The 18,765-nt window shown below is 34.3% G+C and overlaps 1 protein-coding gene across 1 annotated transcript in view; it reads left to right on the forward strand.

Moving 5' to 3' along the window:
* BMP5 (bone morphogenetic protein 5) overlaps positions 1-18,092 on the forward strand; it is a 113,374-nt gene extending 95,282 nt beyond the window's left edge. Inside the window, exons 4-7 of the mRNA XM_072832541.1 lie at positions 141-335; positions 11,419-11,495; positions 12,820-12,930; positions 16,273-18,092. Coding sequence (XP_072688642.1) covers positions 141-335; positions 11,419-11,495; positions 12,820-12,930; positions 16,273-16,422 — 533 coding nt within the window. The 3' untranslated portion in view covers positions 16,423-18,092. The remainder of the gene's footprint in view (positions 1-140; positions 336-11,418; positions 11,496-12,819; positions 12,931-16,272) is intronic.
* Positions 18,093-18,765: the final 673 nt, after the last annotated feature.

Below are 18,765 nucleotides of genomic sequence, written 5' to 3' on the forward strand. Positions count from 1 at the left end.
AACTTTCAATGCTTATAAAAATCTTTGGCCTGCAAAGAAAACATTCTGATAATGTTACTTTTTCAAAGCACCCTCAGAATTCATTCACGTCAGGTAAACTTTCTTTCTCATAAAACAAGCACTTGTGCATTTTGTTCTAGGACGCAGTATCAATGTAAAATCCGCTGGTCTTGTGGGAAGACATGGGCCTCAGTCAAAACAACCATTCATGGTGGCCTTCTTCAAGGCAAGTGAGGTACTTCTTCGATCTGTGAGAGCAGCTAACAAAAGGAAAAATCAAAACCGCAATAAATCCAGCTCTCATCAGGACTCCTCCAGAATGTCCAGTGTTGGAGGTAAGATAAAACCTGAGCAAGAGTTGTGCACAGAGAGTTATGGGGTCATATGTTGCAAATCAAGTAGCCACAGTAAATTTACCCTCTGGATATACCTTTGTTTGGTCTATTAAATCATCCGACAATGTTTCGAACATCCTCAGAATGTTTCATCAGTGAATCACTCAGTAATTCATTTCAAAATAAGTATGGCTTGCCTTTGTATGTTGAAAGATTCAGTTCAAATTAAAATCAAGCTGGCAGTAATAAAATTATGAACCAGCTACGTCAATGAAGTCTAGCCAAAACTGAACTACACAACTTGCTGAGTTGAATTCCCCAGGGCCTCTCAAATGTGGATGGGCAACCAGGTAAATTCAACATAAAAATATTTCTTTGGTACTTAAGATGATGCATGTAAATCACGCAGTTTCCATTTTCTCTGACAATAAAAACAGCATAGATTATATGGAAATTGAGGTAATATTTACATTTCCGGTAATTATTTGGAAGGGTGTTATCTAGATAATCTGCTTTAAGTGTATGTACGTACGAACACACATATGTATAAAATCTAGTAACAAAATATCACAGATTGACAATGATCCCAATATGCTTGCAATTTAATCTATCAATTAATAGACAAGGAGATAAAAGTATGGTTGATCTGAATGAATCTAACTGCCAAAATCTGAAGTTATTTAATCATATTACTTATACCAATAAGTACCGTATTTAGTCCAGGCTGCAAACAGATTTTCATAAGCTGTTCTTAGATGAAAATGATGGCTATTTTATTCCAAGAAATTTTCTTTATCTATAAAAAAATAAATCTGTTTGAAGGGGAAAATTTATCCTAGGACATCCCAACTTAGTACAATATGTTTGTTCATTTGAAAAATATGTGTTCTATGTTAATGGCCACCATATGCAGTGTACTTGCCAGGCCCAATGGATGAACTGGTGAACAAAACAGACACGATCTCTGCATATGGTATTTAAGCAAATTAGAATGCTTTACTCTTCCAAAAAGAAACATTCAGACAGTTTGTCATTATTCCTGAAATCTTCATTTTTACCCTGTCACTTAAAACTGAAAAATAATACTGCAATTTTTTTATTAAGTTAACATAGTAATTCTCTTTTTTTGCACCTAGGATTCTCAACAAAAATACTAAACTAGGATTCATTACCATCTTCCTAAAATATGAGCACCAGACATCATGTTAGATAGACGTCTATTTGATGTGGTTAGTAACAGAAATGGGGAAGATTTCTATATGAAACTATATTATACTGAATTATGTGCTACATAGAGAGCAATGTTTTAAAATAATTTTCCCCAACAAATAAGTTTAACCATATTTTTCACTTGAAAGTAAAACAAGATATTAGTACCTTGTTACAAAGCTATTTTATAAAGATCTTCACAAGATATTTAGTTTGGCAAAAATTGTAATTGCTTAATATGAAAGATGAAGAAAAATAACTTTCTAAGACCTTTTCTTCCTTGTAAATACTAGGCTGTCAAAGTTGTATATTTTTCTTTTCATGTTGAATGGTTCTGAAATTGGTTGAAATGTTTTTAATTTGATGTAGCAGACTGCATTAAGAAAAAAGGTTTGTTAAACCATGAATAGAATAGTGAATAATTTTTGAGGAAATTACAATGGGAAAAGTATAAGTTGCATACTTATTATTGGAGCTCATAAGGACTGTGGCGGAGGTGTTCAGTCTAAGGACTGAAGACATCAAAGTCCTTTTCCCTATTGGTGAGCTCTATTTATCTTCTCTTTCTGACCACAAGTAACAAATGTACTTCTATAACTAGAGATGAATAAAACACATGGAACAGAGAAATCATGTAACTTTTCACCAGTTTCCTAGCACCATTTAAAGTACAAAATTATTCTAATATAGACCAATATTTTCTTTTTAAAAAGTTTGTCATTGGCACCATTTCTGTGAAATATGTGGTAGATAGTTTTGGAGCATGTTCATATTTTGATAATAAGAAAGAAAGTAGCTGGTTTGTGTCTTTGAGACGTAACCTTTCAATAGGTAGTAATCAAGCAGACGGGAAAAATTCTCATAGGATTTGGTCTAACAGACAGGGATTTAAGGAAAGGGAATGCTAATATAAACACAAAATTTGATACTTAGGAAATTGAAATGCCAGTGAAATTTAAAAATTATTCAAATATAAATAATAAATTCTGTAACAGTACTAAGCTTTTACAATAAAATACTGTTTGAAGACTACACAGCTAAAAAAGAAGCCAATGGCAGGGAGAAGAATTGTATTTGATGTTTGCCTGATTGCATATTTTTCTGCAAAGCATACTGTCAAATGTTGAAAGTCTCAGTTAATCTAGGAGAATGAAAACCCAAGTCATTCTTGCTTTCTTTACCCAATTTCTTTCCTATTTCAAAGATTCTCGTCTTCCAACTTCTCAATGATCCTTTGTTTTTCTATATCCCTATGGAAAAACTTAGAACAATGTCTAGCACAAAATAGGAACTTGTTAAATAAATTAATGTATCTACTGAATGGAAAAAAAACTAAATTCCTCTTTCAGATGAATATACACAGGAACATTGTGTCCAGATTTTCTGCAGAAACTGTCCCTCTTTGCTCCTCTTCAGATTTTTGGCAAGGAGGTTGAGCAAACACATTGTGTGAGATGCCTCTTTCACCATGAGGCAGCACAATGGATGTTTATTTGAATGTCGGTGTGGAGGAAAGGAAATGGAGGTAATAGTTAATTTTTTAGTTAGCTGAAAAAGGCTTTCGGTGTTATGTTTATAAGGTCTTAAAGTATCTGCCAAGAGCAAGATGCTGTTGTAAGGACTATATGAGTGCTGAAAAGAATAGAGTATTAAGATTCTGAGAGAATCAATAAGACAAATGGCAAGTCCTGGTACACTGCAGACTGCTTGAAAAGACTGCTTAGTGTGTGCTGGATACTAGGGACTGTTGAAAGTGAATCTAATCCTTAGTGGCCTTGCCTGAAACCATGGTGATTTCTTAGGCCAGATCTTTCAAAGAGTCATTGAAATGGAAACATTCTATAGTTATTCTCAAATTTGATAGGCAGTGTCTTTTGCCTAATATATACAATGTAAGCTCATGTCTCTTGGACAAACAGAAGTTAATCAAAACCAGAAAGAACAATTAATTACAATTATCTCTTTAGAATGTTTTATGTCATATAATTAATACATATTTTCATTATTTAAAGATAATCAGAACATTAATAAAGCTAAAATTCACTCTTGATCACATAAATCCTTTTGAGATAGGTTACTCTGATATATCACCATGGTTCCTATACATGCAAATCTTTTCCTCCATATATATACATCTCTTTTAGAGAACATATTTTTATTATGTGTGTTTAATTAAATAAATGATATACCTTGTGTATTCTTAAGGATTATTATTATTTTTTTTTCTTAAGGATTAGTTTTAGAGCAATTTTAGGTTCACAACAAAACTGAGAGGAAGGTACAAAGATTTCCCATATTCCTCTGCCCCATGTTGCTTAGTTTCCCCCATTATCAACATGACTCATCAGAATGGCGCCTTTCTTACCAAGGATAAATCACAAGGATGAATATATAATTGTCCAAAGTTTATAGTTTACATTAGGGTACACTCTTGGTGTTTTACATTCTGTGGGTTTGGACAAATGTATAATGACATGCATCCATCATTACGGTATCATACAGAGTACTTTCACTGCCCTCAAAATCCTCTTTCCTCTGGCTATTTATCCTCTATTCATCCTTTCCTCCCCTTAGCAACCACTGATTTTTATTGTCCTCATAGTTTTGGCTATTCCAGAATGTTATAGAGTTGGTTTTATGGATTTTTTAAAAACAATATGCCTCAGCCATCTTTCAAATTGAGTGACCTCATTCTTTTTAACTGTTGCAATATAATCAACAGTGCTTGCATCAGAATTTATTCGGTCATGTCACTCTTAAAAGACATTTTGGTTGTTTTCAAATTGGGGCTCTCAAGATCAAGGCTGCAGTGAAAAATCTTAGAAGGCTACACATTGAGAATGTTTCTAATCCACTTGATTTTTATAATAATTAATACTGAAAACTTTATTTGTGCCCTGAATAATACAGAATCTTGGAAATCCCTCCTAAAACAACAATTTCAGTGTCTATATTATCCATCTGTACGTTTATTTATCTATCATCTATTTATCATTTCATCATTTAATCCTGGGTCCACCACTTACTATTTTTATAATCTTGGACCAAATGTCACCTTTCCCTGTCTCTGTGTCCTCATCTGTAAAGTGAGAATGTTAATGTATATGCCCCCTAGGGTTAGATTACAATAATTGCGAAGATTAAATGAATTAATATGTGTAAAGGTCTAAGAACAGTGGTGCATGCTTATTTGTTGTTAGCCATTATCACTGTGACTTCTTAAATGAGTTCATATGGTTTCATTTTTCAAAACTGATACATAAAGAGTTCAGACTCTTACATCAGAGAAAACTAGAAGTTCTCTTCCTAAAAAGTACCAATAGCCCTGGTCATTTACTGGAATTTCTTGGCCTTTGAAACTTAGAAAAAAGAAGAATTTTAGTGATTTAAACTAATTTGACCAACCTACCTGAAAATTGATTATATAATATAAAATAAACTTTTCAATAGGCATTAATGCATCATCTATTGCCAAGTCTGTCTAGAGAGAATCCTTAGAGAGAATATATCTGGGCATGATTTATTGTAAAATAAATTTATTCAATATTAAATAAGTGTCCACTTGTGATAAGTACAGTATTAACTATATACTGATAAAAGATAGATAGCTAACGATCTTTTTAAAAAGAACTCCCACAGACAATAGGAAAGACATGAGCTTAGTAATTATTAGCAGGTCAATTCTATTAGAGTAGGTATAGGGTACTAAATAGTAGGAAGGATAGAGCACCTAAGCAACACCTAGGTATTGCTCAAAAGACTTCATGAGAGACTTACACAAGAAAGACTATACATTTTTTGGAAATGGAAGGGTGTGTGAAGCCATTTCAGACTGATGTGCAGTTACAGAATCATATACCCATGTTAAATAGTTGGGCACACAAGTTTTCTTGTTTGAAAGGTGTGAGAAAAGCTTGAAAAGTATGCAGGAACCAAATTATAAAGAGTAGGGTATGCAATAATAAGGAACTATAGTGTCTTCAGGCAGACAATTGGAAAAAGGAGTGTCATAATCAGATATGCATTTTAAAAAGTTAAATTTGGCAGCAGAGTAAAGGATAGGATGCCAAGGGAGGAAATTGAAAGCACAGATAATGATTAGGAGTCAAATCCAGCACTACAAGCTGTGAAGATTATAAATTGGAAACGGAGAAGTGAAAACCAAAACATGTGGAATGGCACCAGCAGAGGGTGATGAGACAGGACTCTGGATAGGAAGTTTCAAGAATAAGTGGCAGGTGTAGAAAAAAGATGGGGATATGAGCTTAGATGAAGCATAGGATTGGACAGTGCCACAGAAAATAAAGTAAAAGAAAAGCAGGAATGGAGCCTTCCATGGGAGGATTAGTCCTTTAAGTATAGGCAAGGAGAAAAAGCAATTCCATAAAAGAGACAAAGACTTATAGTCAGAGGTGGAGGAGGGTCAGGGATGAACTGTTATTCTAGGACCAAGTTACTGGAAGAGGATGTTGAGGAAGTATGAGGTAACCAAGAGAACAAAGAGTTTCCAATAGGTTTTCTAGACTAGAAATGGATCAGTCAGTGGGCTTTGTGGATCCATTTAATGTAGGACATGAGGGAGAAATAAAGAAAATCAAGAAACTTACTAAATGTTCATTCTTGGGCCACTAAATGACAGGTGATCCTGTTAACCAAAGTAGTGAGCATCTTAAGAGTGCAAGATCAGAAGTAAACATAGTGAGTCGGAGGCGTCCAGGAAGCTTTTATTTGGAGATGTCTAGTGGGCAGTTGGAAACTCAGGTTTGTGGACAGTTTTTATGCCAGTAAGCTCAAAGGTGAAGATATTAATTGGGTCATCCACGTAGACACTTTGCTAAACATAGTTAAGCAAACACACAGGATAGTTATTTTGTGGTATCTGTTCTGTGTCAGACATTTCTACTCATAAACAAATACAGTTATCCCTATACAAATCAATAGTAGTAATTCTGGTGGGTTGTACATAAATTCAAGCAAGGAATTTACTGGATATGGAAGGTGGTGATTAATATAGAAAAGTAGCATTTTTAAAATCCCTCATCTTTGAAGGGATTATTATGTGTTTGGGGTTTATTATGAATTTCTCTACACCCAGGGTCATTTTAAAATTAACTATTAAATAGTTTGTTGTAGCATTATTCCTGCTTCTTTACCTTTTATATCTTCATTCGTCATTTCCATTTTCTATAAATTAGCAAAAATCCTGATGCTTACATCAGGAGTTCACACAACTTCCAAGTGCTTTACTAGATTATCAGCTCTAGGCCACCTCCTCCACCTCTTCCTCCTCCACCTCCTCCTCGAACTCGCCATGCTCCTCGGCCGTGGCATCTTGGTACTGCTGGTACTCGGACACCAGGTCGTTCATGTTGCTCTTGGCCTCTGTGAACTCCATCTCGTCCACGTCCTCGCCTCTGTACCAGTACAGGAAGGCCTTGTGCCATAACATGGCCCTGAACTGCTCCCAGATGTGCTTGAACAGCTCCTGAATGGCTGTGCTGTTGGCCGATGGAGGTGGACATCTTTACCCCTGGGGTGGGGTGTCACACCATTCATATATGAATATATATATATTTTATCCTTTAAAAAAGCCAATACTAGATGAAAGAAAAATGAAACCCATATTAGTATATGGAGTTACCTGGATTTAAATTTTTTTATCCCCACTTCATTGCTAAGCTAACCCATGTCTATTTGTTTGGTTGGTTGTTTTTCAGAGACTAGTGGACAGACCTTTGAAGTCCCATATAGAGTTCAGGGTTGTTTTTCTTTCTTTCTTTTTTTTTTTTTTTAATAACTTTCCATCTCTAAGTATGTATTTTTTTCACAATTTTTTTTCTAAGACAAAATAACTTCTCAAAAGTTTAACTAGGAAAAAGATTAAATTTGTACTGCTTATAGAAATTGGTCATAAGAAAGTTTACATAAAGTATTTAGCAGTACTTTCAATATTTTGGCCCTGGTTTCCCAATATTGTTACCATTAAAAGACAAAACAAACAAATGCTGCATTTGGAACATCTGCATTATGGTCAAGGAATGTCAGCATGCTTTTCTAGTATGCTTGTGGCACCAGAACATCTTAGTAATTTCTGGCAGAGTTCTTCATCTGCAGGCAGGTTAATCTAGAGTAGCATTATGTCCATTTCATTTTAATTTTTGAAGGGCTATCAACCAATATTTTTTAGAGATATAAATTTAATTTCCTTGTCCTTCCTCCTTTAGTTTATCCTGCCAACCATTTATAGTAAACCTAACTGCAGACTTTGCTGGTTTGGGTACAACATTTACTTCAGTCATCCATTAATTTTTATTTCTGACAGAATAAGCATATGGTCCTAGCGCTCTATGAAATCAGACTCTTGGAATCAGATTCTGTTATAAATTTCATTGCTCGTTACCTTTATGCGATGTTACATTATATACATCACTTAGCCTGTATGAAAAGCTTCATAGATGGAACAGATCTATTTTGACTTTTAAGTTTTACTTTCTTTTTCTATAAACATGGAATTCATATAACCATATACATAGTTTATGACTTTTCATATATACTTGTGTTATTGGCTACAATGTCTTTATTCATATTCAATGTTTTTAATTAAGACAAGGATGAATGAATAAATATTCTCATTATTGTCTAATGTAAGGGTTGGTGAAGCAAGGCCCTGTGGCCTATTTTTGTAAGACCCAATTGCTAAGAATGGTTTTTACATTTTTAAATGTTTGAAAATGATTCAAAAGAAGGATAACATTTTCTTTCACATAGAAATCATATGAAATTCAAATTTTAGCATCCAGAAGTAAAGTTTTATTGGAATAGAGCCATATGCATCCATTTAACATAGTCTATGACTGCTGTCATGCTATAGTGGCAAAGTTGAGTCATTGCAAGGGAAGACTCCATAGACTAAAATATTTATTATCTTTTTAAAAAAGAAAGTTTTCTGAACCCTCGTCTAATGCAAGCTGACTTTCTTAGTCTAAATTTCAAAAAGTTTGTGTAATAAAACTAGCACCAGAATCAATTATTTCTTTTCCATAAAAATGGTATAGAGAACTTATCCATTTCATGTTATTGTACTTAGTGTTACAGTATGCTCGTCCATTGCCTGGACAAAATTAACTCCTTGTGCTATTCTGATCAAGGGAAACATTTACCCAAAGGATAAGAGTGCTGCATTCCATAAATTCTCTTTTCTCATTTTCCATCATTATCTACATAGTTAATTTGGTTTCTTTTCTTAAGATTTTACTTATTTATTCATGAAAGACACACAGAGAGAGAGAGAGGGAGAGACACAGGCAGAGGGAGAAGCAGGCTCCTTCAGGTAGTCCAATGCAGGACTTGATCCTGGGACTCAATCCGGGGACTCAATCCCAGGACTCCAGGATCATGCCCTGGGCTGAAGGCAGGCGCCAAACCGCTGAGCCACCTAGGCATCTCCTATTTAATTTGTTTTAATGCAGCTAATTACATAGCAGGAATAACTCTGACCAAGAAGTAAAAAAGTCTGAGTTCAATATTTAATCATTATTTTTTTTCCTAGGCAGACAGAAATTAAAAAAGAATTACCTGAAGTAACTGTGAAAGGTGGATGACAAGACCCACTAAGACAGGCTCCATGGATTTTTGATGTGCCTACAGTTTCACTAGATATTGAGGATAATTAAACTGGAAGGTGACATCTTAAGACTCACTACTCTGCCTAGTAAACTACTACATTGATTTGACAAAGATGACTGTCAGAGTGAATGTAGCAGTTATTCCTAGGAGAAAAAATTAGCTGTCTTCTTTGAAAATAAGTCATTTTGCTGGCTCCCTTACCCTATATTTTTTCCACTTTCACATTTCATATTAGAAATAATAAAAATGGGTTAGCTTTTAGAATGCTATTTGTACAACGTATGAACAAATGCCAAAGAAGACAACATAGATGTTTCTATAAAGCTCTGTATTTCTTTGGTATTCCTTTAGTCCAGATGCAATATTAAGGTTCTCCATTTATATCCTTATTTTTTAATTAATTAATTTTTTTTAGAGTGAGAGAGCACGAGAGGGGGGCCAGAGGGGCTACAAGGAGAGAGAGAGAGAGAGAGAGAGAGAGAGAGAATCTTAAGCAGGCTGCACACTTCACTCAGCAGGCACAGAGCCTGACTTAGGCCTCAATCTCATGATCCTGAGATCACCACTTCAGCTGGTAAAGATAAATAAAGATAAATAAAATCTTAAAAAAAAAAACAAATTAAATATGTGGATAATGATGGAAAATGAGAAAAGAGAATTTATGGAATGCAGCACTCTTATCCTTATATTTAATTTATTTATTCATGAGAGACAGAGAGAGAGAGAGGGAGAGGGAGACAGAAGGAGACGCAGGCTCCATGCAGGGAGCCCGACGTGGGACTTGATTCCAGGTCTCCAGGATCAGGCCCTGGGCTGAGGGTGGCACTAAACCACTGAGCCACCTGGGGTGCCCTCAGAGACTGTTTCTAAAACTTGGGATATATTAGAACACCAAACAGAACCAAAGATCTTTGAACTTGTAGAGCTGACACTCTAGGGGGAAGAAATAGACAAGAAACAATGCATATAATAAATGAATAAAAGGCATAGCATATTAAAAATTAAGTGAAATGGGGAAAAAAACAAGAGCAAGATGAGGGAGATCAGGAATACCATAGTGGGAGTTTCAGTCTTAAATAGGGTAGTTAGCGAAGGCTTCATTAACAAGATGATACCTAAGTGAGAAGTTCAAGAAACTCTAGGTGTTACCTATGTTTTTAAAGGAAAGGCATTTTAGGAAGAGGGAAGAGTGGGAGTGAAGTCCCTAAGATAGGAGGAACCTGACCTAGGTGGAAAACAGCAAGGAGGTGTCATGGCCAAAATGGAATGAAGGAGAGGAAGAGTGGTAGGAAATGAGTCAGAGGGGTAATGGGGTCAAATCAGATAGGGCCTTGTAAACCACAAAGGATACTCTTAGTGATATGGGGCCACCCAGTGGGACTTCTCGCTGGGGAGTGATATAATTCGAGTTACTTGTCAGAAGTCTACTTGACTGCTTTGCTGTAGAAGAGCAAGGTCAGGAGCAAGGAGAATTAGCAATGAGAATATTGCAGTAATTCAGGTGAAAGATGATGGTGGCTTGAACCAGGACTAGTCATGGAGGTGGTAAGAGTAGGTGGATTTTGGACCAATTTGAAGGTAGAATGTGTTGGATTTCTTGACAGATTGAATGACAGAATGAATTTCTTGACAGAGTAAAGGAAAAAACAGTGTATTTTGACTCTCTCTCTCCCTTTGCTGGGGGAGCTGTCATCAGTCAAAAATGGAAGGGTCTATATGTTGGACATGTCTTTTGGGTGAAAATGAAAAGTTCAACTTTCAGTATTCTGAGTTTAATATATTAATTAAAATAAAATCAACTCAGTAAGAACCCAGTTGGTACTTTCTCAGTGTCTGCCGCATAGAAGATGTTAAAAAATATTGTATGAGTATTTAATATATATAAATAATAATTTTAAGTACCACTGCAGTGTGAATTAATTAGTAAACAAGCATTCTTTGTTAGTACTCAGTGAACAGCAGGCATCAGATTGTGCACCATAAAACAGAGAGTCTAACCAAATTTTGTTAGAACTTCACAAGGTAAATGGCATTGACTCCATTTTACAGAAGAAGAAACTCAGGACAAGTGATTTGCCTAGCATTCACATGGCTAGTTAAATGGTTCTGGCTTTAAGATTCAAACTCATAATTTACAACATTTTACAACAATTTACAGCTTCTTTTTAATTTTATCAGTGATCCCACAAAAGAAATATAGGATAACTGATAAGCTTCCATTTTTTAAAAATCCGATTTTTATCTTCAGATTATAATACGAGTGAACAAAAACAAGCCTGTAAGAAGCATGAGCTCTATGTGAGTTTCCGGGATCTGGGATGGCAGGTAAGAATGGTTGGTCAACTTAGATGCTTCTTTTCTGTTTTATTATAAATCTGGAGTTACTTGTAATCTCTGTTAGTAATTTTTCCAATAGACTAACCAATTATTTTTTATGACTATTCAGTATATGAGTTATTCACATCATTTTTATTTCTCCATTATCTTTCCACCATTGAAACCTCATCATTAGGGTTTATAGTAAAAAATAGCTATGGTGAAGAAGAAACATAGCCCTATGATATCAGAAAGTGGGAAAAGGTGCTGTTGTTTTAATATCCCAAAATTTTAATTTTAATATCACTTTTTCAGATTAATTTGAGTGGCACCATTTGCCCCTCAAAGTCTCAAACTCTATGGCTAGGAAATAGGATCCTTGAATGACAATGTCTGTCATAAAGTAGATCTATAGAAAAATAATTTTTTTCCTTGAAAATAAGAGTTTTATTGTTCTCTTTTCCATATGCTTCACAAAAAGGGTAAGGCGGAAGATTTAACCAAAAACAGTTTTTAATGTCTCTATGTATTGATAGTTTACATTGATATCTTTGGATTACATTATCCCATTACAATGGATTTGTAGAATTGAATTTGGGCTATCTCATTGAAAAGTAATATTAAAGCTTAAGCATTTAAAAATTTTATAATAAAACTTCAACATGATTCATTCAGTAAGTTTACATTTGGACCAGGTTTTACTTCTTGGGGAAAAAAAATCAGGGCAGTCATTCCATATGCCAATTTTTTGGCTTCCCCAAATTTTCATGTGCAGTTCTCAAGAATTTGCTTCAATTCGTTTCTTCTAAAGAGACTATAAAGCTAACACGTGAACAGAAAGAAAAACAGCAAAGGAGCAAATATTAAATCTTTAGGAAATTGTCAGATTTCTAAAGCCAGGAATGAGTTATTAAGAAGTAATAGGAATTATCTCAATTAAGTTTATTCTTCTTTTCCTTTCTGGTTCACTTGAACTTTCCAGAGTTCATCATTTCCTGTTTAAACAATATTTACAATGCTATTTAATGATATGGTTTTATTCATGAATCCATGAATTAATGCATACTATGACTATCCTACATAGCAACCTCTTGGGAGAAATTACAGAGGACAATTTCTTATGAAAATATTTATAGTTGTGTTGTAAACTTCAACTTAAAAATAAATTAAGGGCTTGAGGGTGGCTGTCTTGTTAGAATAATTGTTAAATGAAGAAGAGAAACCTAGGCAGACCTAAATATGAATATTCTTTAAGAATTAATTTATTTTTATTTTTGCGATTTCCTTTATTTTTCTTCTTTTTTTTCTTTGTGTGTGTGTGTATGCATTCTAGGACTGGATTATAGCACCAGAAGGATATGCTGCATTTTATTGTGATGGAGAATGTTCTTTTCCACTCAATGCTCACATGAATGCCACCAACCATGCCATAGTTCAGACTCTGGTATGCTTTGTTTTTGTAGAATTTAAAATGGTTTATGATGCAAGCATCATATAAACATTATTTTAAAGGAAAGCATCCGTTTGTGCTATAAGTGCACTATTAAAAAAAAAATCCTTTGGTACTTTTTAGAGCCAAAGTAATGATTATGGGTATAGTCAGGAAATTCAGGCTAGTTTAAAGACTCGTCCTGATTCCAGAATGGGAAGGATTTAGCTAGGAAAATTGAAGTAACCGCATGAAGTGATCACTCTGCACTGATTTCTTCACTATGCAGTATGACTAACCACACAGGTTCCCAGGGGCTGTTTCAAACCTAGCAATTCATTAGTAATCATTGCAAAAACATTGAATAATAGCCTTACTGAATTTCATCTAAGGGCTTTTACTCTGATTATTTAAGAATGTTTCACAGCATACTTTGGTATTATTAAAGTTCTTCAAGTAGAATATAAGTAAAAGACTCATTTCAATTTCTTGATCCTTATTTTTTTTTATGATTTTTAAGGTGGAATTTCATCTTCATTTTTTCCCTTCCTCACTCAGGAATTTAGTAGTGATTTAATCTCCAGTAACCTGAGCTTATTTTTGTGAAGACGATAATGAAATGTTGATTTTGTGGTCTCTAAATGGTAGTACTATATCTAATTAGCTCATGAAACCTCTTGAGAGTCTGACATACCTGTCTTATGGTGTGTGACTTACTGTTTTGGCAGAGGGACAATCTCTGGAAGACTAAGAGTCTCCTAGAAGGTGCAGTAGACTATGTGATGGAGTTCTGAATTAATGTTTGGGTTAATGTGAACATTTTAACTATATGTCATCAGGATAGAAGGAAGAGGACTAATTGTTTTAGATTCAAGACTTAGTGACAGAAGTGGCTATTTGGTGGATGGCAGTAGGAAAGCAGTAGCCATAAGAATAAAATAGTCTATCTTTGTGGATGAGTCTTGTTTATGATCAACAAAAAAACATAACTATTAGAATTTGTGGGTTGACTCTTTAGAAGGTCATTTTTTCAGAATTAATTTAACATTTAAAGCTGATGGAAAGACTCTCCTAGTTTTCTTCTGAATAAGGAATGATATATGTAAATTGACAGATTAAATCCTTGAATGACTTGATGTTTTCTGGTCTGGACATCATAGGTACTAGAGAGTAGATACCAAAGATGAACATCTATGGCAACTAGAGCATGGGTATTGCCCAAAACTTTGGGAATAACTTTGGAGTAAAGAGAAACAGGGAGATAAATCCATATTTTGAAAGGCAGTTATTTATAAATATTCTTCTTTTTATTCTTGACCAATGAGATTGTCTATTTCTGTGCCATAGGCAAAGTATAGAGTAAATACCTGGGAAAATTTTAGGATTTGTTATGCTTTCATCTTTGCTATCTATCAATAAAAGTACTTGATACAGGATATCATTTCTGGGGAATGGGGAGCTCTGCAAGGAAGGGTGTATTGTATTCCAAGAATCTCTGTGAACTCTCTAACCTTCTATCCTTACCTATGAGGATTCATGATGACCCAAAAGCCAATCACACAGAGAGAAATGCTTTGTTTCAAGCCTTGGAAGAATAGACATAATCACTGTCTTTTTGTGTGGTCAAAGGAATAGCCACTATTAAGCTTATAGAGGAATGACAATTTCTCAGAAAATGCCTCCTTATACTGTCATCTCAATGCCTCAAAAAGCAGACTTCTGCTTCATTAATATGTATCTATTGAATCAAAGGCGGCCTCAGGCTAAGCAATGTTTAATTATTGAAAAAAACTGTCAAAATACTCTACCTCTCATTTTTCTTTTTTTCCTTATAAATATATAACCACATATTGCCAGCTTTTAGGGCTGAGGTCTAGAAGGCAGTGTCAAAAAACAAACATTAAAAAAATCTGACATGGACTTGGAACAAGATCCTGCTCTGCATCACTGTCCTGGGATATGGGACATAAGTCATTGCAAAACTTAAAGCATACATGGGAAGTTTGATTTTTTTTTTCCTGGCATTGTATACTCTGTACGTTTGTTCTCTGAAGGACATGAAACAAGAAGACAGGCATGTTTGTTCCTAAAAGAAAGCATATTTTTGACTAATATGGTTGAGAAACCATTCAAGAACAATCCTTTTTTTTTTTCAGAACAATTGCTTCGCGAAGCTGCCAAGGCCATTGAAACAAGGGGTTATCAATCATGTATGTGTGGGTTATGGAAGATAAAGCTTATGAGGGACACAAGCTGCATCTAAAATTTGTAGAGACTATCCAACTTTTAGTTTTGTGAGGTCTTAGGAAATTTCAAGTTCATGTCAGATCACCTCATTTTTCCTGTTTCTGTCCACATACAGTGCTTCTATATCATTTCAGCCAGGACGTTGTGCAGCCAAAACTCTAAGAGGCTGTATTTGCTTTTTGTGGATCCCTTAGGACTCATCAGTGGGACTTCCCATAAACTCCTTTGGGGGAAGGGCCAGGGTAGGTGGGTGGGAAAGGGGGAACCATGTTCTGGCTCCTTGCTCAATTACTGAAATCATAGGCAGACTGCCAGTCTGATCAAAATGAGAGCAAACCCTTTGCTTGAGCATTTCACTGTCGGTGTACAGCTACCTTTTCAGGCTTTTGGAGGAGACGGAATATTCAATTTGTAAAATATCTAGGCTCCTTGCTTCTGATTTAGTTGAGCCTGCTTTTTGGCACTTGTCTAGGAGAGAAAGAAAGTAAAAGGATATTAAACTCCAGCCAGTCTGGTAAAAGATTCTGTAGAGAAGAGTTGAAATTATTGCTTTAAAATAAGTTTTGGATTATACCTGGAGTTTACTTTGCTGTGATCTTTATGCTTCCTTTACTGTGGAAAATTAAGAGTTGGCATAAGTTTTATGATTTATTGCTTAATTGTCTTTTAAAAAATAATTTAGATTCGAATCTTTCTACAGCTAGTTGTGTCCCTTCACTGATTTGCATTTATAATTTCTGTATTTCTCATGAAGTAAATAGAAGTAATTGTTCTAACCAAAAGCAACTCAGTGCTAGTTGCCATGCTCTTTCCCCCAGGAAAATTTCCACTGAATACTCCATAGAAGGAGTTTTCCTTACTTGGTAGAATATTTTTCAAGGCCCCAACACATAATTAGAACTGGTGAGTTGACTCTAGGTGTTAATGCTTAAAAATACATCCTTCACTACCAGTCCCCAACCCCCACCCCAGCCATTGAACATAAATAGAAGAGTGATAGTTTAAGGGTGTGCCTGATTGTGAGTGACAAAACGAGAATATTATTTGAAAGCTGTAGACAAAATGTTTATCTTATTTATCAAAAAAACAAAACGTGTTTTTCTTTCCCAGGTACATCTGATGTTTCCTGACCACGTACCAAAGCCTTGTTGTGCTCCAACCAAATTAAATGCCATCTCTGTGCTGTACTTTGATGACAGCTCCAATGTCATTCTGAAAAAATACAGAAATATGGTAGTGCGCTCATGTGGCTGCCACTAATATTAAATAATAATGGTAATAAGAAAAATATCTGTATTAAGGTTTACAATTATAATAAAAAGTATGCTTTCAGACAAGAAGGGAATTTCACAAAATTAGTTTGGTTTATTTCATCTCTGTACCTATGTACAATATTGTGTATATAGTCACTTTTATTTATTTAAAGGTATATATTCTCCTTTGTGGATGCCTTATCAATAAAATCTATTTTATAGGTCTATTACACAATAGATAGCCCAGTAACTTTCAGTGGGATATACTAAGTCCAAATCAATTCCATTTCAACATTTTTTCTAATATGATTTTTATATAATTTTCTGAAACTAAAACTCCTTTAGATGTTAATCATTGATGAAGGAAATTGAATGCATTTGGTTATGTTGTGCCAGTGAAAACTATGATAGCATAAATAAAACTAAAAAAAAAAAAAAAAGTAACAACCCAAACAAAAATGCTTGAATAAACACAATTTTTCTTTCAGAGTTTCTGCTTCATTAGATAAAGTGAAATGTTGAACTGGATTTGAATAAATAAGCGGTAGGCAGAACATAGAAGCTGAAAGATTACACATAATTGTTGTAACTGTTTGCTTTAACAGAATTGGTGTAACTGGAGGAGCATGTTCCTTCTTGGCTTGTGGATTGTAGATTTTGCAAAGCGCTCAAAACTTCAGGAACTCTGTGGAGACAGGCTTGAGCCTATGTCCATAACTTTCCAAGTTAACACTAAAAAATTGTAGTACAACCTTCTTACCTCAAATAAATCATGTCTGCCTATTATCTAGAACACTACTGCTGCAGATTTTTTTTTCAGATTCAAAAACAGTCCAAAATCAAGAAACATTTACATGCACTCCACCTCCCTCCCCACAGACAAGAGTCACTGCATACATAAAATATACTGGAGCAGAGATGCCGACAGAGCCATTTTCTTTAGCTCTCCTTTATAACTGAGTTTGCTGATTGATGTGATGCAAGGGATTTTATTTAAGGTAAAAGCACTGAAACTAAACTGAAGGAAATTACCAAAAATCCCAGAATGGCTTTGACAGAATTGCCATTTCGAAAGAACAGCTGAAATCCATTTTTCATATCTTTGAGAATGAGCTCAATGAAAACCTTATTTTGTAAGGGGATTTTGTAAACCTTCCTCCAAGCACAAATAATTCCAAATGGGAAGGTTCTGTTGTGTGTATGTGCATGTGTATTCTTCCCTCTGAAATTAATTTATTTTCTTTCTTTGCCTTCTAAGGCTTTTCTTTAATACACACTCACTTTCAGAATAATGACATTTAGATGGATTACTTGCTATTTATGGTGACTCCATGGTTAAGCTTATTTACAGTTCATCTAAAATATTCAGAAAGCATCATTTATTAATCACCTTTTTGAACCTTTCAAGTAAAACTATATCAGAAATAGCTTAAAAATATTATGGTTCATCTGTAATTCAGGTATATTGCAATATTGTTTTAAAATACAGTTTATCTTAAAGAGAATTTGATAATAACTATATTGGGGAGTACATTAAGTAATATATTTTTAAGTAAATAGTGTACCATTGTAAGAATAAGAAACGGAAGTCTATTATATTATTCCTTAAATGTGCTGTTTAAAGATATTTCTATACTTTAAAAATATATTAAACTTGTGATGCTAGTTTTTACTGTGCTTCTTGATTTGGCTCTTTATTTAAGAGGGATACAAAAATGTAAGTATGTCATACACTGAGACTATATGACTATCAGATGTAAAATGTTTGCAGAATACATGATCCTTATGTTGTTTTTAATTCCTGAAACTAGTTTTTGTGTTTTTAATAAATATTCACTATTAAATGGACAAAGTAGCAATGAATTAAAAAGCTTCTTAATCTGCTCAAACAACAAAGAATTTTTAAAATAGCAATAATGACAGGGAAGGAAAACTACCTCACTTGTTCTTTTTACGTAAGACAATAATTGGCATCAGTATTTTCATAATTTTTCAGATTAGATATATAATATATATATATATATATACATGCATAGTTAAATTATTCTCAATAGCTATTATAGTAAATTTGTAGTATTACTTTGGTAATACTTAAGTTACTATCAGAGACCAGAATAAGTTAGTCTATTTAGCAGGATCCAAACAACTCAGGTCTTTTTAGCTAGTTAGGTATTGGCTTTTTGTTTGTGTGTTTGTTTTTATATTTCCTGCTTTATATCTATTTTGCTTTGTAAAGTGACTAATTCTTTTTGAAAGTTGAAGAGCATAAATCACAAATACTCAAGTTCTTTAAGGTAAAAATAAATCGTCTACAGTGAACTAAAGAAATAATAAAAACACAAGAAAGAAA

Source organism: Canis lupus, chromosome 7 (genome assembly GCF_048164855.1).
Source record: "Canis lupus baileyi chromosome 7, mCanLup2.hap1, whole genome shotgun sequence".
NCBI classification, from domain to species: Eukaryota; Metazoa; Chordata; class Mammalia; order Carnivora; family Canidae; genus Canis; species Canis lupus.